The sequence below is a fragment of the Hypanus sabinus genome, chromosome X2 (assembly GCF_030144855.1).
Source record: "Hypanus sabinus isolate sHypSab1 chromosome X2, sHypSab1.hap1, whole genome shotgun sequence".
NCBI lineage: Eukaryota > Metazoa > Chordata > Chondrichthyes > Myliobatiformes > Dasyatidae > Hypanus > Hypanus sabinus.
This window is the reverse complement of record NC_082739.1, coordinates 35,919,572-35,944,620: the sequence shown is the minus strand read 5'-3', so window position 1 is coordinate 35,944,620 and position 25,049 is coordinate 35,919,572. Positions and strand designations below refer to the sequence as shown.

The 25,049-nt window shown below is 40.6% G+C and overlaps 1 protein-coding gene across 1 annotated transcript in view; it reads left to right on the top strand.

Annotated features, from left to right (window-relative positions):
- stt3a (STT3 oligosaccharyltransferase complex catalytic subunit A) overlaps nt 1–24,732 on the top strand; it is a 78,416-nt gene extending 53,684 nt beyond the window's left edge. Inside the window, exons 13-18 of the mRNA XM_059957242.1 lie at nt 110–298; nt 1,004–1,120; nt 3,875–3,977; nt 18,573–18,761; nt 22,827–22,942; nt 24,435–24,732. Of these exons, the coding sequence (XP_059813225.1) occupies nt 110–298; nt 1,004–1,120; nt 3,875–3,977; nt 18,573–18,761; nt 22,827–22,942; nt 24,435–24,473 (753 nt within the window). The 3' untranslated portion in view covers nt 24,474–24,732. The remainder of the gene's footprint in view (nt 1–109; nt 299–1,003; nt 1,121–3,874; nt 3,978–18,572; nt 18,762–22,826; nt 22,943–24,434) is intronic.
- Nucleotides 24,733–25,049: the final 317 nt, after the last annotated feature.

The window sequence follows — 25,049 nt, the reverse complement described above, 5'->3', positions numbered from 1 at the left end:
CATTGAATTATGGGGATGTGGGTGAGGGTCTGCAATGATTGTAAGCAATTGATGTAATCCAGAGTACAAGGATGTTCACCATCTTTGCCTGTAATCTGCCCTGATTTAGGTTGCAAGTGGAATGGTGCTTGTGATGACCTTCTTCCTAATTACCTACACCTTCCATTCTACCTGGGTGACCAGCGAGGCGTACTCATCCCCCTCCATCGTTCTGTCTGCTCGTGGAGGTGACGGAAGCAGGATAATCTTTGATGACTTCAGGGAGGCTTACTACTGGCTGAGGCACAATACTCCAGAGGTATGGTCACTGAGTTTGTATCACTGATACTTTCAGAACAAACAAGATGCCATGCAGCCCCATCAGACTAAGGGCTACCGTGTTATGATATCTATAGTCTCCTCTTTAAACTTCTTGTCTCCAATTTAGCTGGGGTAGAATGTGTTTTGTGTAGAATATAAACCTAATGATAATAGTGTTGTAACTAAACCCATGATTGTTCAAATCCCACCTTTGGCAAATTTTGAAACTGAATTCAATAAATATGGGGAATTTGGTGATTGACCTTTGAAAACAGAAATGTATAATAAAAGTTGTTTCCCTTCAGTGAGGGGAAACTGTCATCCCTTCCTGGTCGCTGCTCTGCAAGTGACTTCATTGCTTCATGTTGTCAGGCCAAATGGAAATGTATTGTTAATAGAACAAGTGTTTTTTTTTAAGGTGGGCTTGCTTTTTGATTCTGATCATAATTCTCTAATATTTACCTGATTATTACGCATTATTCCATCTCCCTGGTGCTGACATAGCGGCAGTTAGTGGTGAGAGGCTGTTTCAGAAGAAGGCTTGAATTACCAGTAGGAATAGTTTCTCTATTTAAATGTTTACATTCTTCCTTTTGGATTGTGGAGCGTACGTTGTATCACATCGGTTAGACTGGTATTGAGCTAATGGAATGGTTGGCTTCCTGTCAGAGTTGGCTTGCTTAAATCTTCTCCTTTTCCTCAGGATGCCAAGGTGATGTCGTGGTGGGATTATGGTTATCAAATCACAGCAATGGCCAATCGAACCATCTTGGTAGACAACAATACCTGGAACAACACTCACATCTCCAGAGTTGGGCAGGTGGGTCTCTTTGTAAAATGTAAATTCAACTTAGTTTGAAGGGGACTTGTGTTTTTTTTGAAGTGCTATCTGGGCTGACTTTTGAGCTAAGTGGACATTTTGCCGACTTCCAATGTCGTCTCTTTAAGCAGTGCAACTCTGGACCTCCCTCTAGTGTTGAAAATAAGCAGTGCATCTCCTAGAAATTAAAGTTGCAGATTCATTAATTTTCTCTCCCCTTTGCTGGAATCATTAACTAGTTCTCTGATAATTGAAAGCACAGCTGAACATTTCAGTTTTCTCCATAGGTCCAAAAGGCATTTAAGTGTTCTGATCAGCCCGTCCTGATGAAGTGTCTCAGCCCAAAACGTCAACTCTGTGTCCTTTCCATATACACTGGCTGGCCCACTGAGTTCCTCCAGCATCTTGTGTGTGTTAGTCTGGATTTCCAACATCTGCAGAAGCTCTTGAGTTTATCTGTTATGTGGTTAGCTCAGTACCCTAGGGCAGAAAGCATCAGATGTGATGCGCTTGTAGGTTCTTGATCATTTAGATTCAGTCGGCAATTAAATACCATAGTAGTGCTATATAGGAACCATTTTTCAGAATAGACTTCACACCTTCAGGTGGATCTAGATCCTAGATCCTATGGCACTATTCAGAAAAGATGATATTGGAATCACATTTATTTTCAAGCAACATAACCTGACTAATTGCTGCTTGTGATAGATCTCTGGAAATATAATCCATGGTCCTGCCTTACAACTCACTGTTTTTTAAGTCCTGAGACTGAAAGATATAATGTTTATTATATAATATAATTAAATGTTTCTCATTTAATCTGAATTTTCTGCACCTTCAAATCTCTTATATCTAGAGCTTCTTCATGTACAGAATTCATTACTCAGAGGCAAGATTATATGTCTGCTTTCTATAGCGAATTTGTACTGTTCAATTAAAACCTCTAATTTTTCAGCCAGCAATTTCTGAATAGACTGAAGATCTAAAATGATTTTGTTGCTCTCATTCTGGTGTATTTTTATAATTGATTTTGGTTTGAAAAATTAACCATTGCTTGTAACAAAACGGAAATTCATGCCTCAACTTTTCCTTACTTTGCGGTGATATTAGCTTCCAATTAAATGATTAGGTATAAGCCCCTGGGTTGCTCTTTTCTATCTTGCCACCTCCTCCCTGCCCCTTGTCATCTCCAAAATGGACATAGGATTCACCAATGGCCTCTGAACTCAACTCTTCCTGAAATAAGCTAAGCTACCCATTCCTAAGTTGCTTACCTACCATTCCTATTGAACTAGCCCAGTAGTTTTAGTAACATTATCCATATGTAAGGTCTAGCCCTTCTCTCTCCTGCCAGTGTCCATTGTTAAAGTGCTAGGTACTTTCAAATTGAGTGAAATTCTGGACCAGTAATGAGTTTTTAAATTATGTAAATTTGAGCGATGAAAACTTTAAAAGGGGAGAGACAGTGGCCTAAAATGTTCAATGACCCAGAAGGGGTATTACATATTTCTGGGAATGATGTTGGGTTTGAAGCTAAACTTGAGGATAGGGGGCTGGAGTTAGAAGCGGGACTGAGCCTCATGGCAGGAGAGGGGTGGAGAAGAATTGGGCACTTCATCAACCGAGAACGTTTGAATCCATCGTGTTTACAGAAGAGGAGTGACAATGAAGGAAGAGAGTGTTGGATATCATAGAGCACCTTCAGAGCCTTGAAAGTGGAAGGGTGCTATTTGCAGATCAGAGTAAGAGTTGCTGCTGGGGCTTTGGCAGGGGGTTTCAGGTTTAAGTGTCCTGGCTGGAGTTATTGAAAATCTGGCATAGTATTAGGAAAACATAACTTCCTGAAGGATGTGGTCCAACTTCAGCATGCTGCAAAAGGAATGTTGCATCGTGAGTGTTGTACCGTGAATCTGATTTTCAGATCATAGCACAGTGCAAAATGTCAAAATACTCCAAAGAATTCAATATAGAATGATAACAGAAGGGGCCATTCAGCCCATCAAGTCTATGCCAGCTTCCTACATTCCCATCGATAGTGCTGCATTTATTTCTCTGTGACCTATTCTTTCTCTCATGCCTACCAACACTTCTAAAGTAATAAAGTGATGGAGTGCACCAGCAAAGAAACAGGGCCTTTGGCCCATCTGGTCCATACAGGCTTGGTCTTCTGCCTAGTCCCATCCACCTGCTCTGCGCTAAACCCCTCTCATCCATGTATCTATCCAAACCTCTCTTTAAATGTTAAAATTGAGCCTGCATCAACCACCTCTGCTTGCAGCTTGTTCCACACTCATACCATCCTCTAAATGAAGAGCCTTGCCCTCAGATTTCCCTAAATCAATTTCCTCTACTAGCCTCATCCAACCTGAGGGCTGAGAATCAAACTGCACTTACCCCAAAAAAATCTACCATTCACCCCTTTAAAAAAAAGATTTCCTGCCACCCTACTACAATAAGGGAGAAATTTAGCAAAGCCTGTTAACATACAAGTACACCTTTGATACAAAAGTCATTTGGAGCATCCTGCAGGAAGCCATGAGGTTACAGGGAGCACATACCATCATGCAGGAGAGCACTGGAGATCAGATCAAACTTGGGTCCCTGAATCTGAGAGATAGCAGTGGCTGTGCTGCTCTGATGTCCTTGCTCGGACGTAACTGTCTCAGACTCCTGCCTCGGTGACTGCATGGATGATGAGAAGCAATCTTGGAGTCGATACATACCATTAACTTTGAGCATATTCATCCCTTCTAGGCAATGGCTTCTCCAGAGGAGAAAGCCTATGAGATCATGAGGGAGCTGGATGTAAGCTATGTTCTGGTCATTTTTGGAGGCCTCACGGGATATTCATCTGATGGTAAGGCGTTTTTGCTTTTCAGTATTCCATGTTGCTAACAAATATATGGATGGCCATTTCACACTTGCATTTCCTACAATTGGAACAAACAGGCATTGGCACAGCACTTCAGTTGACACGTGCACATTGCTCAAGAATCTAAATGTGGAAGTTTGCTAATTGAGGTTTCTTTTAAAATTTAATTATGGTTAACAGTCTCCACTGCAGGTTATGTTGACCATTCTTTGCACAATTGTCCCATTATCTTTTTCTAATGGTCATTCTCCATTCGCCCCATGACAGACATACAAAAGAACGTAAGAAATAGAAGCAGGAGTCAGCCATCTAGCCCGTTGAACCTGCTCTGCCATTTATTAAGATCTGGCTCCACCTACCTGTCTTTCCACCCCCCCCCCCCCCCCCCCCCCCCAAGGCTTCCTTATAATGGAGGGTATCTTATATTTACTTGATATCTAAATTTACTTGGTATCTATTACGATCCACTGTACAGATATCATGAAAAGGAGCCTAAGTTTATACAGCCCTTCTTCAGGTGCAAGTTATCTCATTGTGGTGCCTAACTCTTTCGTTCCAATTTTAGTATAAAAGCGAGCACTAACTAACTCTTGACCTGTGTAGGTTTCAGGGTGGGATGCACCAGCTATAAAGAGGGATTTACTGGGATTTACTCTCAATGGCCACTTTTAGTAGCTGCCTTCTCGACCTAATAAAGTAGCCACTGAGTGTACTGTCTGGTCTTCTGCTGCTGTAGCCCTTCAGGTTCAATGTGTGTCTGTTCAGAGATGCTCTTCTGCACATCACTGTTGTAACACATAGTGATTTGAGTTACTGCCACGTTCCTGTCAGCTTGAACCAGTCTGGCCGTTCTCCTCTTGACTTCCCTCAGTAACATGGTGTTTCTGCCTACAGAACTGCCACTCACTGGATGCCTTTTTAGGTTGTTTTAGCACCATTCTCTGTAAACTCGAGAGAATGTTGTGCATGAAAGTCCCAAGAGATGAGCAGTTTCTGAGATACTCAAATCACCCATCTGGCACCAACAATCATTCCACAGTCAAAGTTACTTGGATCACAATTTCCCCCAACCTGATGTTTGGTCTGAACAACAGCTGAACCTCTTGACCGTGTCTGCATGCTTTTATGCATTGAGTTGCTGCCACATGAATGGCTGATTAGATATTTGCATTCATGAGCAGCTGTACCTAATGAAGTGGCCACTGAGTATATTGTATTTGCTTGATTTCAGGAGATCCCTAAAAAATGTAAGTGTCATTGAATTACTTCAAATTGTCATCCAAAATAAAAACAGGAGCTGCTGAATATTAAATGGGTGACCTGCAGCTGTGAGGCTGGTTTCATGAGAACTGATGTCAGGCATTACTCTTGCTTTTTTATATTAGATTCTGATCTGAAACTGGTTCAAAGGTTAATTTATTATCAAAGTATGTATTTAGTATACAACTCAGAGATTCGTCTTCTCCAGATAGCCGTGAAACAAGGAGAACTATGGATTTGCTCAAGAGAAACATCAAATGCCGACCGCCTCTGTCTGACGTTGGAGTAGCAGTAATTTTGTGCTGCTCTTAGTTTTCTCTCTCTCCCCCCAGTTTAAATTTTGAATTTAAAATTTTTAATTGCTGATTCTTGAAGAGGAGTAATATGTCTATGTCTATGAGCAGTGGGAAGAATCTGCATGAACCTACTGACAAAGGTAATGGAAAAGGAAAAATGCCGAAGGAAAGATCTGATGAATGCCATCATGGGCTGAAGATATCGTTCAGACACTTGAGTTCAATTCAAGATCAGAATAGGGCAATTAAAGATCAACGTGAAAATAATAATGAAATGAAGTGATTCCTGGGAAAACTTAAAGATGTGGAAACTCAAGTTACGAAACATGAAGAGGAATTGAAGTTAACTAAGCAAAAATTGTCTGAAACCACAACACGTTTGGAAAAATATCAAAATAAGATTATAGACCTGGAAACTAGGTTTCGCTGAAACAATATACGAATTGTTGGATTGCAAGGAGGAGCTGAAAATGGAGACTTAACGGTTTACTTTGGTAAGCTCTTTCATACTCTATTTCCAACTATTTTATCACAGCCGCCTGCTACTGAAAGAGCACATAGAGCGTTCACTTCGAAATTTAAGGATTCAAGCAGGCCAAGATTTATTCTGGTTTGTTTTCATCACTTTAAAATTAAAGATCAAATAATGTGACAGGCAAGATAACAGAGTTTTTAGATTCAACGAGTCTGAGCTCCGTTTTTATGAAGATTATCCAAAAGAAGTAATGGAACAAAGATCAAGATTTGCTTTGGTAATGAAACAAGCATATGATAAGAAACTAGTTCCCTCTTTGAGTTACCCGACAAGAATGAAAGTTTTTCCTCCTAATTCTTCTCCACGCATTTTCTTTGACCCAAAAGCCGTGCTGGATTTTGTTCAGGCTATTACCTGTCACCGTTACTGACATTACTACCGAATGAACTATCTGAAAAGCTGTTTGATTATCTGTATATTGTTCACATTTCGAAAAGATATATGAAGGTTATTTGGATATTTCATTGAGAGATTAATAAAAGAAGATAAGAAAACCTGCTCATTATTGTATCCTATTGTATTTTTTTTGGGGAAGAAGATTTACGGTTCAAGTTTGACTGTTTAAATGGCGAATTAGATATTTGACTGAAAAAAGAGGATAAAAGGATTTGTTCCTTTTATCTAATATTTGGTTTGGTGTTTCTCTTTGTTCTTTCTTAATTTACTAACTGGTAGTTTTTTCCTACTAATAGGGTTTTTATTTATTTATATGTGTGTGTGTATATATATATATAGTGATGTGCTACACACAGCGCTGAAATAGCGACACTCAGTCGGTAAGTCGTTTCGAGACTAGTTTTTTCATACTTTGCGGCGCTGGTATTTAAATCCCTAGCGCTTGTCCTCTCCAGGCGGAAATGACGTTGGAGGTGCATTACCAAAGTCTCCCCCCGCGCACTGGCTATTTGTGAGCCGGTTCGCCTGCGCAGAAAGTGGGTCGCCACATAACACCCCCCAGAACCGGCAATACACCCCCCAATGTCCACAGTCTGGATCAGCTTCTGTTTGGGAGGTCTGCCTCTGCGCCGCGGTGCCTGAACCTCCACCAGCTGTGCCAAGTCCACATGGGCTGGTTTGAGTCGGTCCACTGTGAAAACCTCCTCTTTCCCCCCAATGTCCAGAACGTACGTGGACCCTGTTGATCACCCTGAACGGTCCCTCATATGGCCACTGTAGCGGCGTCCGGTGTCCGCCCCTTCGTACAAACACAAACTTACAGTTTTGCAGTTCTTTGGGTACATGGGTCGGGGTCAGTCCGTGCTGTGAAGCTGGTACAGGGGCCAGGTTGCCAAGCCTTTCGCGTAGCCTGTCCAGGACTGCTGCGGGTTCTTCCTCTTGCCCCCTTTGGGCTGGTATGAACTCTCCCGGGACGGTCAGGGGTGTGCCGTACACCAACTTGGCTGACGAGGCGTGCAGATCCTCTTTGGGCGCTGTACGAATTCCAAGCAGGACCCAGGGAAGCTCGTCCACCCAGTTAGGTCCTCTCAGGCGGGCCATGAGAGCCGACTCAAGTGACGGTGGAAGCGTTCCACCAGTCCGTTCGACTGTGGGTGGTAGGCAGTTGTGCGGTGCAGCTGCGTTCCCAACAGGCTGGCCACAGCCGACCACAGGCTGGAGGTGAACTGGGCGCCTCTGTCGGAGGTAATGTGGGCCGGTACCCCGAAGCGTGTTACCCAGGTTGCGATCAGTGCTCGGGCGCAGGAATCGGCAGATGTGTCGGTGAGCGGGACCGCCTCTGGCCACCTCGTGAACCGGTCTACCATAGTTAGGAGGTACCGCACTCCTCGGGACACTGGTAGGGGGCCCACGATATCCACATGAATGTGGTCGAACCTACGGTGGGTGGGTTCGAACTGCTGAGGCGGGGCTTTAGTGTGCCGCTGCACCTTGGCTGTTTGGCACTGCGCGCACATTCTGGTCCATTCAATGACCTGCTTGCGAAGTCCGTGCCACACGAACTTGCTGGAGACCAGCCAGAGGGTTGTCCGGATAGATGGGTGCGCCAAACCGTGTATGGAGTCGAAAACCCGCCGCCTCCAGGCTGCCGGGACGATGGGGCGAGGTTGGCCGGTAGCCACGTCGCACCGGAGGGTCCTATCACCTGGGCCTACGAGAAAGTCCTGCAGCTGCAAACCCGAGACTGCGGTCCTGTAGCTGGGCATCTCGTCGTCTGCCTGCTGCGCCTCTGCCAGTGCTGCATAGTCCACCCCCAGGGACAGGGCCTGGACAGCTGGTTTGGAGAGTGCGTCTGCCACGATGTTGTCCTTCCCCGAGACATGCTGGATGTTCGTCGTGTACTTGGAGATGTAGGACAGATGTCACGGCTAGCGAGCCGACCAGGGATCGGACACCTTCATGAACACGAAGGTCAACGGTTTGTGGTCCGTGAACGTGGCGAACAGCCTGCCTTCCAAGAAGTACCAGAAATGCCGGATTGCCAGATACAGTGCCAACAGCTCCCAGTCAAAAGCACTGTACTTGAGTTCGGGTGGTCGTAGGTGCTTGCTGAAGAACGCCAGGGGTTGCCAGCGCCCCTCGATGAGCTGCTTCAGCACCCCACTGACTGCTGTGTCGGATGCATCCACCGTGAGGGCGGTCGAAACGTCCGTTCTGGGGTGCACCAGCATCGCGGCATCTGCCAAGGCTTCCTTGGCTTTAATGAAAGCGGCCACGGCCTCCTCGTCCTAAGTAATGTCCTTGCCTTTACCCAACATCAGGGTGTACAAAGGGCGCATGATACGGGCTGCTGAGGGGAGGAAACAGTGGTAGAAGTTCACCATACCAATGAACTCCTTCCTGCAGGCCTTTACTGTGTTGGGCCGGGCAAAGTGGCAGATCGCGTCTATCTTGGCGGGCAGAGGAGTTGCTGGTAATCCTGTGGCCCAGGAAGTCAATGGTATCGAGACCAAACTGGCATTTGGCCGGGTTGTGAGGGTGAAATCACTCAGGAGGGAGTAGAGCTGGCGGAGGTGGGACAGATGCTCCTGACAACTACTGCTGGCTATAAGTTTGTCGTCCAGATAGATGAACGCAAAGTCCAGGTCGCGTCCCACCGCATCCATTAGCCGCTGGAACGTCTGTGCGGCATTCTTCAGGCCAAACGGCATTCGGAGGAACTCGAACAGGCCAAACGGGGTGATGAGTGCTGTTTTGGGGATGTCTTCAGGGTGCACAGGGATTTGATCGTATCCCCGGACGAGGTCTTTGGAAAAGATTCTTGCCCCATGTAGGTTTGCTGCAAAGTCCTGTGTGTGCGGCACGGGGTAGCGGTCTGGAGTGGTAGCCTCGTTCAGTCTGCAGTAGTCGCTGTATGGTCTCCAACCCCCGGCTGCTTTGGGCACCATGTGCAGGGAGGAGGCCCATGTGCTGTCGGACCTCCGCACGATCCCCAATTCCTCCATCCTCTTGAACTCGTCCTTCGCCAGGCGGAACTTTTCCGGGGGGAGCCTTCATGCGCGGGCGTGGAGGGGTGGTCCCTGGGTCGGGATGTGGTGCTGTACCCCGTGTCTAGGCATGGCTGCCGTGAACTGCGGTGCCAGAGTCGATGGAAAGTTCGCCAGGATTCTGGTGAATTTGTTGTCCAACAGCGTGATGGAGTCCAGGTGTGGGGCCGGCAACTTGGCTTCACCCAGGGAGAATGTCTGGAAAGTCTCGGCATGTACCAGTCTTTTCCCTTGCAAGTCGACCAGCAGGCTGTGAGCTCGCAAGAAGTCCGCCCCCAGGAGTGGTTGGGCCGCGGGTGCCATAGGTCCGTATCGTGCTGCCGTTTGCAGCCCTCAGGGTGGGTCCTGGCTTCCTGTTGCGGGTGTCGTACCCCTTCGAGGGCAAGACGCTGATTTCTGCTCTGGTGTTGACCAAGAAGCAGCGTCTCGACTGTTTGTCCCAGATGTACAAGAGGCTGTCCTGGTGGTCTGCCGCCATAGTCATTAGCGGCAGCTGGCCCTGGCCTTTGCAGGGCGGGCGACAACAGCGGGCTTTTGTGCCCCACCGCTGGTGGTAGAAACACCACTGTTTTGGATGGTGGAATGGATTACAGTTCCATGCTACTTCTCAGAGCAAAACTAAAGGCGTCTCTATCTTTATTAAATCTAATCTATTTAGTCAAGAGGATATTGAATCAGATTCTAATGGTAGACTTCTAATTGTTAAAGGAGTGATTTGTAATAGAAAGGTTGTTTTGGTCGATTTGTATGGTCCTAATTTAGATTATCCTTTTTTTTTAAAAAAAAAGTATTTGCTTTATTGCCAGATTTAAATGAATATATGTTGATAATGGGTGGGGATTTTAACTGTTGTTTAAATCCTATGATTGACAAGAGCTCAACTAATCAACGACTTCCATATTGTTCTGCGTCAGTTATTTACTCCTTTTTGACCGATTTTGGGTTGATTGAGTTTTGGAGGCATTTGCACCCTGATAACAGAGAATATTCCTTTTTTTCGCATGTCTATAAAAATATTTGAGGATTGATTATAATTGATCCCCACCTTTTGCCTATTGTTAAAAACTGTGAATATGACACTATTGCTATATCTGATCATGTGCCTTTGAGGTTGTCGTTTGAATTTGATGATGTCATTTTTGCCCATCCACCATGGCGCATGTCTCAGACTTTATTGCATAACTGATTTTATCAGTTTTATTGAAAGCCAGATAAAATATTTTTTTCTTTTTAATGATATAGGAGGTATGTCCAAATTAATTATATGGGATACATTTAAAGCATTTTTACATGGTCAGATTATTTCTTATTCAGCCAAACTTAAAAAACAGACTAAAGCAGAATTAGATAAAATTTCAAAGCAAATTAAAGATTTAGATAATGTCTTTGCAACTTCCCCTAATATTGACTTATTTTAAAAAAGGGTGGAACTTCAATCATAATATAACCTATTATTAACTCATCCAGTTGAAGGTTATCTGCTTAAGTTAAAGAGCCAATTTTATATGTTTGGAGATAAAAATAATAAACTACTTGAATCTCAATTAAAATCGGCTGGAGCCAAAAGGCAAATTTTGAAAATTCGTAGAAAGGATGGTACCCTAGCTCAAGAATATTAAGAAATTAATAAGATTTTTCAAGAATTTTATACTGAACTTTATAAATCTCAATGTCCAGTAAATTCTTCTGGAATGAATGCTTTTTTATGAAAGATTGCCTTTCCTAAAATTTCTGCTGATGATCAAAAAACTCTTGATGCCCAAATCACTGAATCTGAAATTCATAAAGCTATTTTTTCAATGCAATCTGGTAAGGCCCTGGGACTTGATGGTTATCCTGTAGAATTTTATTTTAAAAATTTGGAAAATTGCTTTCTCCACATATCTTAGAGATGTTTTAAGATTCTTTTGTGAAAAGTGATTTACCCTCTACTTTTTATGAGGCTTCTATTTCTTTAATTCTCAAAAAGGATAAAGATCCTACCGATTGTGCCTCATACAGACCTATTTCATTATTGAATGTTGATGCTAAGATTCTCTCAAAGGTAATGGCCAATCGGTTGGAGAGTATCTTGGGTAAAATAATTTTTAAAGATCAAACAAGCTTTATAAAGGTTTGTTAATCTTTTTCAAATGTTCAGAGACTATTTAACATTATATATTTGCCCTCTTCTAAAACTCCACTATGTGTTGTATCTTTGGATGCTGGAAAAGCATTTGATCAAGTTGAATGGAAATATATATTTAATGTTTTGGAAAAATTTGGTTTTGGTATTAATTTTAATAATTGGATTAAAATGATATATAAAGCTCCTATTGCTACTGTTGTCACTAATAACTGTAGGTCCCCTGTTTTTCAGCTATCACGGGGGACAAGACAAGGTTGTCCATTAAGTCCTTTGTTACTTAATTTAATATTAGAACCCCTTGTTATTGGCCTTCGTGAAGCCAAAAATATTCATGGGATTTTTGTGAATGAGACCATGCACAAGATCTCTCTTTATGCTGATGATTTATTGGTATATATGTCTAAGCCTGAAGAATCTATTCCTGCTTTGCTAAAATTATTTGACAAATTTGGAGAGTTTTCAGGATATAAAATAAATTTTAGTAAAAGTGAATTACTTTCTTTAAATGGATCTGTCTCTATATATGATAATATTCCTTTTCAAGTTATGGAATCTTTTAGATTTTTAGGTGTCATAATTACTAAAAATTATAAGGATCTTTATTTCAGAATATTCCTTTTTTTTTGACTAAGAAGTTTTTTAATCGGATTGATTCTATTATTCTATCTTTCATTTGGGATGATAAAAGACCAAGAATTAGTAAATGTCATTTACAAAAGTTGAAAAAGTATGGAGGTCTCACTTTGCCTAATCTAAGAATGTATTATTGGGTTGTTAATTTGCAATATATGTCCTTTTGGTTATATTGGGGTGACAGGAATGATCGGCCAATTTGGGTAGACCTGGAACTGATAGCTGTGAAACAGTTTTATTTAACTTTGTTATTAGGAGTTGCTCTACCTATACAATTAGCTAAAGCTGTTAATTTAAACCTATATCCTGTGGTTAAGCACTCTTTACAAATTTGGCTCCAGTTCCGCAATTATTTTAAAAAATTTAAACTTTGTAGTATAATTTATCGTAATTACTTTTTTAAACCTTCCTGGAGTGATTCAATTTTTCTACTTTGGAAAAATAAAGATTTTTTTTTTGGATTTATTTAAAGAAGGTAGATTGATGTCTTTTGAACAATTAGTCGATAAATACTCTCTCATATTCACACTTTTTACAATACCTTCAAGTTAGACATTTTTTACAAAAATATTTAAGTAATTTTCCTTACATATTGGAGGCTGACTTGTTAGATACTAATATGAATATGAACCCTTCGATGAAAGTTTCTATTGGAAGAATTTATAATTTATTATTACAATAGGATAAGCATCCTTTACTTAAGATTAAACATGATTGGGAGAAGGAACTCAATTTGACTTTTATATGGGAGGATTGGACGTGGATCCTGAAGCTGGTTAACTCTTCTCGATGTGTGCTAGTCACTCACGGATTCATTTTAAAATTGTACGTTGTTACCATTTGATGAAGGGGAGACTTTCTAAAATATTTCCCAATGTTGACAAGTATTGTGATAGATGTAAAACTGAGATAGCTACACTGACACGTTATGTTCTGGTCATGTTCTATATTAAAACAGTTTTGGAAGTCAGTCTTTTTGACAATTTCTAAAGCACTCAGAATCAACTTACAACCTAATAAATTGACTGTGGTTTTTGGAATAATTCCTCAAAATATCCATGGTATTTCTGTGTCTGACCAATATGTTATTGTGTTTGTTACATTGATAAATGGAAGGATATATCAGCTCCTACTTTGTCACAATGGTTCTCTCAAGTGATGCTGTGTCTTAGCTTGGAGAAAACTAGAAGTTGAACCTTTGAAGCTTTATTTGATTTTGAGAAGAGATGAGGCTCATTTGCTCGTTATTATCATTTCAGTTAACTGATAGATTTCTTCCACAATCTAAGTGTAATTTTTTTTTGATATATCTTTCTTGTTGGCGGTTTGATGTTTATTTTTAGAAGATTTCTGTATGACACATGGTTCCGGGGTTGTACCCCTCAGTGGTTTTTTTTCCCCTCACTTTTCTTGCTTAGTAGGGTTTTTTTAATTCACAAAAAGTTTCAATCTTTAAGATTTTTTTTGAGGCATTGTAAGTGTTGTTACTTCGATGTACCTGTGTTATTTTTGAATAATAATAATAATAATAAAAAGATTTGAAAAGAAAGAGAAACATCAAACACCACCTCCCCCACTGCACAAAAAAATCATGCAAACTGTGCAACTGGGAACAAGAACATCAAATCCCAACTCCCTCCCGCTCAAAAAAAAAAATCCCAACTCGTGCCAAACGGCAACAGGAAAGAATGGGCAAAAACACTGAATTTAAAAAAGCAAAGCTGAAAGAGTCCACAGTCTAATCCATAAATCACAGAACTTTGGTAATATCCTCCCATTGCATTGAAAGAGAGAGAGAGAGAACATTCAAACTCAGAAAAAATGCTTGCTCGCCTTCTGCATTCGGAGAGGCCTCGGTCCAATATATCTGTTCGAGTCTGCCCATAATCTGGAGCAACATCTATGCTTGAAACAATCTGACTTAAATATAAAAGCTAATAATTTAGAGAAATGTCTGGCAAAAAGGGTATAGCCTTTGCCTTGCTTTGCACAATCCCAGGATGGCATTATTACTGGCAAACATTGCATGCTGTAAGCCTTAAAGACTGTTAGACCATAAGACCATAAAACATAGGAGCAAAATTAGCCCATCTGGCCCATTGAGTCTGCTCTGCCATCCAATCATGGCTGATCCTCTTTTTTTTCTCCTCCTTAACCCCAGTTCCCTGCCTTCTCCCTGTAACCTTTGATGGTATGTCCAATCAAGAACATGTCCAATCTCTGCCTTAAATACACCCAATGACCTGGCCTCCATAGCTGCATGTGGCAACAGATTCCACAAATTCACTACCCTTTAGCTAAAGAAATTTCTCTGCATCTCTGTTTTGAAAGGGCGCCCCTCTATCCTGAGGCTGTGCCCACTTGTCCTCAACGCTCCCACCATGGAAAACATCTTTTCCGTATCTACTCTGTCTAGGCCTTTCAACTTTCGAAAGGTTTCAATGAGATCCTCCCCTCATCCTTCTAAATTCCAGAGAGTACAGACCCAGAGCCATCAAACACTCCCCATATGATAACCTTTTCATTCCTGGAATCATCCTTGTGAACCTCCTCTGGACCCTCTCCAATGCCAGCACATCTTTTCTAAGATGAGGGGCCCAAGGCTTCACAATATTGAAGGTGAGACTTCACCAGTGCCTTATCAAGCCTCAGCATCACATCCTTGCTCTTGTTGCTGTACTTTGGAACTGTAATTTGACTTGGTTCAACAATGTCAACCCCAAAGCTTTCATAGACAACAGTACCTATGTCCTCCTGCTTCTACCATCAAGCCTCGTTGGATTGACTTTGTTGTTGCTTAGTCATGGTAGGCATTCAAAGCTGAGATGAGCATTTTATCCCAAATCTGGTCAATTAAAGGGCATCTCCTACATCTCCTACACTTTTACTTTGCAATCTTTCATTATTGTCGAAAGCTCAAACTACATTCATACTTTCAACGAGGATTCATTTCTCAGAAATCTTCTTTCTTGTAATTTTAGCATGTTCAGTTTCATTGGCATTCTGTGTACTAGCAATCAGTGTATCTGTATCCTTCAACTTTTCCCAAGCCTGTCCTATTTTCTGATTCATTTATTTTTTTCATCATTATTGAAAATTCATCTAACGACGACCTCTCTGCCTTTTTTTCTACATTAATCTTATTTTATCTGGTATTTCCCCTATGCCTGACTCTCCCTCCTTCAGAAGTCTCTTAAAAACTCATCTATCCAGACCTGCCCTCACTGTGATCCTTATCAAAGATTATTATTTCCATTTATTTCCTTTCAAATAAGATCATAAGACATTGGAGTAGAATTAAGCCACTTGGCCCATCGAGTCTGCTCTGCCATTCCATCATGGCTGATTAATTATCTCCTGCCTGCTCCCCACAACCTTTGTTCAAAGTAAATTTTATTATCAAAGTACACGTATGTCACCATATACAACTCCGAGGTTCATCTTGTTGTAGGCATTCTCAGCAAATCTATGGAATAGTAACTATAACAGGATCAATGAAAGATCAACTGAAATGCAGAAGACAATAAACTATGCAAATGAAAATACAAATAAATAGCAATAAATAAATGAAAACCTGAGATAAAGAGTCCTTGAAAGTGAGATCATTGGTTGTGGGAACATTTCAATGATGGGATAAGTAAAGTTGAGCATACTTTCCCTTTTGTTCAAGAGCCTGATGGTTGAGGGGTAGTACCTGTTCTTGAACACAAAGTACACTGCAGATGCTGTGGTCAAATCAACATGTACAAATAAGCTGCTCAGTTTAGTAACTTTTCTGGTTATAAATTGAATTTTAATAAGAGCGAATTATTTCCATTAAATATGCAATTTCCAATTTATAAACATTTACCATTTAAAGTTGTTACAGATTATTTTACTTATTTGGGTATTAAAATTACTAAAAAAAACATAAAGATTTATTTAAAGTTAATTTTTTACCTTTTATTGACCAAATTAAGCAACTTGCTATCAGGTGGTCTCCATTATCTTTGTCATTGGTTGGTCGAATTAATGCTATTAAGATGATGGTATTACCCAAATTCTTATATTTATTTCAAGCATTACCAATTTTTGTTCCTAAACCTTTTTTTGATATTATTGACTCCAAAAAATCTTCTTATCTGTGGCAGAATAAAAATCCTAGACTAGGCAAAAAAATATTTACAGAAGCCTAAGAAGGAGGGCGGTTTGGCTTTGCCAAACTTGAGATTTTACTATTGGGCAGTTAATATACGATATTTAATATTTTTGACACAAGAATTGACTATAGCTGCTTGCCCACATTGGGTAAATTTGGAATGTAAATCTGTACAAGACTTTTCATTGTTTTCAATTTTAGGATTTTCACTTCCTTTTTCTTTATCTAAATTGAATAAACAAATAACTAATCCTATAGTCAAATATACATTGCAAATTTGGTTTCAATTTCGTAAATTTTTTGGTTTGAATAAGTTCATTTTATCAAGCCCTATAATATCTAACTTTTTTTTGGCCCTCTTTTATGGATCAAGCTTTTCTTTTATGGAAAACAAAAGGTATAACATGTTTTCGTGATTTGTTTTTGGTTGATAGCTTTATGTCCTTTGAACAGCTATCTAATAAATATAATTTACCTAAGACTCATTTTTTTAGATATTTGCAAGTTAGAAATTTTTTATATAATGAGTTACAGTCTTTTCCGAAACTATGTCCATTGGACATTATGGAAAGAATTTTAGCTCTGACTCCTTGTCAAAAGGGTTTAGTAGCTGTCATTTATAATATGATCATGAAAACACAGCCAGAAGTATCAGAAAAAATTAAGAAAGAATGGGAAAAAGAACTTCATTGTCTTATATCCACTGAGCAGTGGGAGAAAATTTTACTATTAGTCAATTCGTCTTCTATTTGTGCTAAACATGCCCTAATACAATTTAAGGTTATACATAGAGCTCATATGTCTAAGGATAAACTTGCTCGATTTTATTCTTATGTTAATCCAACCTGTGATAGATGTCATTCTGAAGTAGCTTCATTGACCCATATGTTTTGTTCTTGCCCTTGTTTTCAAAATTATTGGAAAGATATTTTCAGTATTATTTCAACAGTTCTGAATATCAACTTCCAACCGCATCCTATTACTGCAATTTTCAGTTTACCAATGGTGGATAATAGTCATTTATCCTCCTCATCTCGACGAATGATTGCATTTGTTACATTAATGGCTAGAAGATCTATTTTATTGAATTGGAAAGAAATTAATCCTCCAACTATATTTCAGTGGTTTTCTCAAACTGTCTCTTGTTTGAGCTTAGAAAAAATTAAGTGTTTTTGATCCTTCAGTTAAATTTGAAGAAACTTGGAGACCATTTATTCAACATTTTCATATGAGTTAAATTGTCTTTTCCTAAACCTCACTTTTATTATCCTTAACTATTTGGGTGGAGGTTCGGAGTTATTGGCACTACTGTATGTATCTAACATTATGCAATGGCCCATGTTGGTTAGTGTTTTTTTTTCTCTTTTTTTGGGTTTTTTTTTCTTTTTATTTCTTTTGTTCATAAATACTATGAGTTTGGGAGGTTATATATATTATATATTTGAATGTCTACTTAAACCATTAACTATGTACTCTCAAACTCTTTGTATTCATGTTTCATTTATGTTTGCTTAAAAATTAATAAAAAGATTTTAAAAAAAGATGTACAAATAAGCTGGATGAACTCAGCAGGTTGGGCAGCATCCGTTGACTGCTCATTTCAACGGATGCTGCTCGACCTGCTGAGTTCATCCAGCTTGTTTGTACCTGTTCTTGAACTTGGTAGTGCGAGTCCTGAGGCTCTTGTACCTTCTACCTGATGGCAGCAGTGAAAAGAGAGCATGACCTGGGTGGTGGGGATCTCTGATAATGGGTGCTGCTTTCTTATGACAGTGTTTCATGCTCAATGGCTGGGAGGGCTTTACTACCACACCCTGACTAACAAAGAACCTGGTTTAAATATACTCAATGACATGGCTTCCACAGCCATCTGCGGCAATGAATTCCACAGATTCACCACCCTCTGGCTATTGTTCCCCTTTAACAGGGTTGTTTGGTGGGATTGACAGGTGAAGACTTTGGGTTACTTGGCAATATCCTCTGCTATTAAAGCAATAAAGCAGGATATTTGTAAATATTTTTGTTAAGGATTTCCAAAAATGTGTTCCAAGTTATCTTAAGATGGTTGTTGAAATTATACTGGAGATTCTGAAGAAACATAACTAATGTTTTTAAGCTCCATTTAGTATCTTTGAATTCTCCCACAGACATAAACAAGTTCCTGTGGATGGTGAGAATTGGAGGCAGCACAGACACGGGCAGGCACATCAAGGAGCATGACTACTACACCCCGACAGGAGAGTTCCGTGTGGATAGGGAGGGCTCTCCTATCCTGCTCAACTGTCTGATGTACAAAATGTGTTACTATCGTTTTGGTCAAGTCTACACAGAAGCAAGTGAGTACAAGTAGCATTTGCGTTTTAGTGTGGTGTCACTGCACAGAATTAAGAGATCTGAGCTGTAGTTGCACAGCATCGGAAACAAGCCCTGCAGCCTACTGAGACTGCAACCACCATTAAGCAACTATTTACATTAATCCCATTTTATTCTGCCCTAAATCCCATCAACACTCTCCAGATTCCACTTCTACCACAAAATCACGTGCACAAGGGATGCTTTGCCATGCACAATTAACCCACCAACCCCATCACCTGTGACAGGAGGAACCAGGAGCACCCATGGGGAAGTTGCGCAGGGATGGAGACTGAGTACACGCAGACAACACTGGAGTTCAGGATTGAACCCAGGTCACTGTGCTGCCCAGCATCCGCTCAGTTGTAAAAATTAAGCCTGACTTGCCTGAGCAAGACAAGTTAGTTTAGAAACCAAACCTGGCACACATGCAAAGTTGGGTCCCATGGACTCACCAGTGTGTCAGGTCCTTAATCTGACACTACTGTTATCTTGGCAGTCAAATATAAAAGGAGAAGCTGATGCTAGAAATCTAAAACAAAAACAAGAAATGGCGGAGGAAACCAGCAGGTCATTCCGCAACTCTGTTAAGTGATTTTGAAATTTCCTATGGGAAACCCCTTGCCTGTTCTGCTGAGTGTTTTCAGCAGTATCTGTTTTGTTCAATCAGCAATTGAATTTGAAACAGTCGTCAATGCAAATTGTGCTGAGATTCTAAAGAAGACTAAAGAAAATTACCAATAACTAGTTAAGTGGTGTAATTTAAACTGTAGATGTTGGTTGGATTATCCCATGATGTTGTTTACAATGTTGTGTGGAATCTTTTCTATCCACTGCACGAAATCAGACAGGCTCTGTCTGCAGTGCTTTATTAGAGAGATAGCACCTCTAGCTATGTGCTAGTACCTCACTGCTATACAGCAGTGATGGGGACACAAGAGGATAATAATGCTGGGATCTGGAGCAAGGAAACTAACTGCTCGAGGAACTCGGCCGATGAGGCAGTATCAGTAGAGGGAGTGAAAGTCGACATGGGTGTGGTCCTCCCTTTGTCTCCTCCCTCCTCCACTCACTCCATCTGCCCATCACCTACATTCTCCTCTCACTGTGCCTCTGTTCTGATGTGTCCTCTCTGCCTCCTTTAGTTGATTCCCTGCTCCACCTTCCTCTATCAGATTCCATCATCTGCAGCCCTTTCTTCCCTTGAGCTATCAGGCCTCTTCAATTAGATCCACCTATCACTTGCCAGATTTTGCTTCGCATCCTCCTTGTCTCTTTACTCGCTACCTTCTCTTCCCCCACCTGACCCAACAATTTTTCAGTCCAGATGAAGGGTGTCCTTTCATTTTCTTCCGCAGATGCTGAGTTCCTTTGCTTTTATTCTGGAGTAATTATATACAGCAGGAATGGGGAATTGTAATTGTGGGAGTGGAGATCACTAAGCCAAGGTTACCACAAGTGGAGGACCCAGACAGGCCTTTGTAGTCTGGTGCTGTTCATAGAGTAATACCACATGGAATCAAGCCTTTGGCCTAACTGGCCCATGCAGACCACAGCATCATCTCTGATGGTTCCAGTTGCCTGTGTTTATAATAGCATAGTTTATTTATCCATCATCACCAGATGATCACAAAGTAGAAAACAGTGTCGAAGCATTCAGTAGGTCAGGCAGTAGCAGTGGAGAAAGAAAGTGTATCAGATCAGAGGCCCTTCATCAGAAGTAGAGACTAAAGTTGGCAAGATAATGATTGTTAAAAAGAAGTGAGAGAAATTGAAGCAATCATACAATCTTCACTGTAGAGAGAGAAAAAAAATTGTTGCCTGAAGTATTTGATTTTAAGATGAGGTGTGATTCCTCTTTTCTTTCTTTTTCAATCTTTTTATTGAGTTTCATATAAATATAAAAAAACATAACATAATAATAAATAGGTTATGAATACAATAGACTTAAGATTACATTAATAATAGGATAATAATATCCTATTAAACATCAACAACAAAAAAGTACATTAATCAATCAAGTCTATATAATTATATATGAAAAAAAACAAAACTAATCATCAAAAGAAAAAGGAAAAAAAAAATTAAAAATGTGTGAAAGAAAATATATATATGAAACAAACACTAAACTAAAACTAACATGGGCAATAATAACAGTTTATAAGTATATGATAGTGTCAAAGAACTCCGGAACTCCATACCTGAACAAGAATAAACAAAGAGAAGGTCTGGGAAAGGCCAAATTAATTCACATGAAAATGTCGGATGAGTGATTCCTCCTGTTTGCATTACACATTGTTGGAACGTAGGCAGAAAACAGGCAACAATGTGGGAATCACTGAGGGAATGATCCCTTCAGAGGAAGATTCTCCATTGGAAATTCTGAATGCGGGTAGTGAAAGTTATGCTGGATGAACTGCTGAATATGGAGGCTTAGAACATAACACACGGGGGAAAGAAATATGCCATTCGGCCTATCGAATCTGCTCCACCATTCCATCATGATTGATTTATTATACCTCTCAGCCCCATTATCTTGTCTTCTCCCATTGTGCTTTGACACCACTACTAATCAATAACCTAACAACTTCCACTTTAAACATGCCCAATGAGGTGGCCTCCACAGCCATCTGTAGCAATGAATTCCACAGATTCACCACCATCTAGCTAAAGAAATTCCTCCTCTTATCTGTTCTAAAGGGAGGTCCCTCTATTCTGAGGCTATGCCCTTTTGGTCCTAGAGCTCTCTACTATATCTTGACTTTCCAATATTCACTAAATCAACTTGCAAGTTAACCTTTAGGGAATCCTGTGCATGCTCTCCCAAGTCCCTTTGCACCTCTGATTTTTGAATTTTCTGCCCATTTAGAAAGTAGTCTACGCCTTTATTCCTTCTACCAGAGTGCGTGACAGTACACTCCTCTACACTATATTCCATTTGCCACTTTTTTGCACATTATCTGAATCTGCCCTTCTGCAGACTCCCTGCATCCTCAACACTACCTGCCTCTCCACCTATCTTTATATCATCTGTAAACTTGACCACAAAGCCACCAATTCCATCATCCAAATCATTGACATATAACATGAAAAAAATGGTCCCATCACTGACCCCTGTAGAACACTACTTGTCACTAGCAGCCAAACGGTAACAGCATCCTTTATTCTCACTCTGTCTCCTGCTAGTCAGCCAATCTTCTATCCAAGTTAGTCATAGAAAAAGTACAGCACAGAAACAGACCCTTTGGCCCATCTAGTCCATGCCAAACCATTTAAACTGCCTACTCCCACCGACCTGCACTGGAGCCATAGCCTTCCAATACATCTATCATCCAATGTATTATCCAAACTTCTCAAGTATCTGCTCTCACCTCCCTTTTACTTTTATATACTTCAGGTATCCTCCTATATTATTGGCTATCTTACCTTCATGTTTCATCTTTTCTCTCCTTATTGCTTTTGTAGTTGCCTTCTGGTGATCTTTCAGTGCATCCCTGTCCTAGTTTCCCACTAATTTTTGCTGTATTATATAGCAAAATATAGAATATCATATGCTATATTAGTGGAATGCAATATACAGACAAGGAGAATCCGTCTGCGTTGTGGCTAAGAGGAGAGGGCATGAGAGAAAACAGTGTGATGTAGAGACAACTATGGTAAAGAGGAATCTGTGATTATGAAAGAAAAACGTCTGAAATGCACCTATGTGAAAAGTCATGTCAGAGCAGATAATAAAATAAATTTAGTGTACCTCCTGGCATAATTAAAGCCCTGAAACATGATGCTGATAGAGGAGTAGGGTGAAATCTGAAAATGAATCAGAGGTATCCACATTGGTGATGTTGTCATGGAAAAGGTTCTAGACCGATCTGGCTTTTGCTCAGTAATACCTTTGTTCTGATGGTGTGTCTGATACACAGTTTCACAGTGTTGTCTGAAAGTCAGGATAAAAGCACCTTTTTGGTTCCCCATGCTAGGATCTGTGTTGAAACCAGCAATGAACAGTCTACATTGAGATGTTAACTAGCAAGGCATTGTCTTTCCCACAGAACGCCCACCTGGATATGACCGAGTGAGGAATGCTGAGATTGGCAACAAAGACTTTGAGCTTGATGTTCTGGAAGAGGCATACACTACGGAACACTGGCTGGTCCGTATATACAAGGTGAGTGCTGAAAGTAGAAATGTAATCTGAGGTATTCCTGTGGTTTCAATTTATTGTGGGATTTTGAATCTTCAGAACAATAGTCCTACTTCAGAGATGAGCTTATGTTGGATCCTGTGAAGCTCTGAGTCACCACACAACAGCCTCAAAATTGCCGCAGCTCAGCTGTGCCAGGGTGTATTTTCACTCTGCTAATTGAATTAATTTTGCCCTACATCTCAGTCATTGTTGAGTGTGGGTGTTCAGGCTTCTGTAGTACATCCCCGATGGTAGTAATGAGAAGAGGGCATTTCCCAGAGAGTAATGTCCTTAGCAGTGGATGCTGTCATATTGAGGCAGTAGCTCTTGAAGATGCTCTCAATGGTGGACACAAAATTTGTCCAAGGATTTGGCTATATAAAGACACTTCTAATGCATTTATGTCTATTTCTGGGTGACATTTTGACTGAGATGGTATCCTTGAAATTGCTGGGCATGGGAAGTCAAGGAAGGTTCAATAATTGATTTCCTGGACGAGATAGTGTAATTTAAAAAATCCTCTCCAACCCCTTGAATTTGTTGATCAAGGTATTTATCTGTTGTATAATAATGTGACCTCTGCTTCAGTCAATGCCAGGATCATCTCCCTTTTGCAACCATGAAGCTAACCAGTATTATATTGCAGAGATCCGTTACACTCTGGGAGAAAAGCACCCAGTAACCCTGTGCATTTCCCCAACCTGTCAAATTACAACAGTCTAGCAATAAGCTTACTGTCCTGCCTTTTAATGTTATGAAACTCCAGCAGGCTATCTGTAAATGTGCATTGTTATTAAGTGACCAGTGTCCTTGAACTCATCAGTTGATTGGTCGTCATTACAGAAACCCAATTGTGATGTAAGGAGGGGGTCTCATCACTGATTGGTTATGTGGCGAATTCTGTGCGTTGTCTTGAATTTTCATTAGCATTTGCATTATGGTTATCAAAATTAAATTAACTGTAACTGTCTCCATTCCTGATGTTGTTCAGTGCCAGTCTTCCACAGGTTATGAATTGCTCATAACTTGGAACAGTTCACGTGTTAGAATTGTGACCACAAACCAAATTCCCCCACGACAAAACGCCTGCAGCCTCTGGCAAATCCCATCAAGCTCTCAAACACTTGTTCACATGTATGGCCTGGACTTGAGTCGGGCATTTATAAGCAGGGAGGACCTGTATGGAGATGCTTTTTCAGGCATTCAACAATTGTGGGTTGATAAAAAGAATTAATATAGAAAACTGCAAGCATTAGAAAACCAGTCCTTGTCTCTGCTCTACATTAGCTGCCCCCTTTACATCACCCTAAAATACCGTTCTCTTGCTTAGTCTGTTTCTGGGTAAAGAATTCTAAATCCCCTTATTCACAGTTCCTGATTTCTTTTTAATAAGCTAGCCTGTTGCAAATGGTGGAAGATTGTCTCTAATGCTCAGCACACTTACTTTGCCAATTGTCTTGCCACCCCTTCACAGGTGAAAGATTTGGATAATCGAGGTCTCTCAAGAACATAAAGAAACAAAGCAGCCAGCCATGAGTGAAAGCAGCACTGAGGCCTTGTCCTGTGAAGAAGAGCTGTATTTTTTTTATATACACTAGTCTGGGAATAAAGGAAGAAAGGAAGAAAACAGTTTGTTTATATGTTGCTTCCTGTCTGCAGCAATCTGTCTGAAATGTCTAATTGGGTAATGAATGATTGGTGGGTGAGAGACCAAAACATTACATTGACTTAAGTTCTACAGTGGTCAAATAAAGGGTTCAACTGGACTCGGCTATACTTTGTTTTGTGTGTCTTATTTCAAGGTTGGTAGGATTCACTGCAGAGTGTTTGGTTCTAGGGAGCAGGAATTCTAATATCTCAACAGCCCACTATAAAGTTTATATTCACTTAGTGAACATCATCCTCACTGTGCCGGTCTTTCTGTCCAAACTGAATGATCACACTTCATTAGGCAAAGGATGCTGAGGGCAGTTGTTGGGTAATTATTAGAGTCATAGAAAAATACAGCACAGAACCTTTAAACTGCCCACTTGAGCTTGGATGCACCAATTGTGCTGGCAGTTCATTCCACAAAAGCTTCCTCTCATGA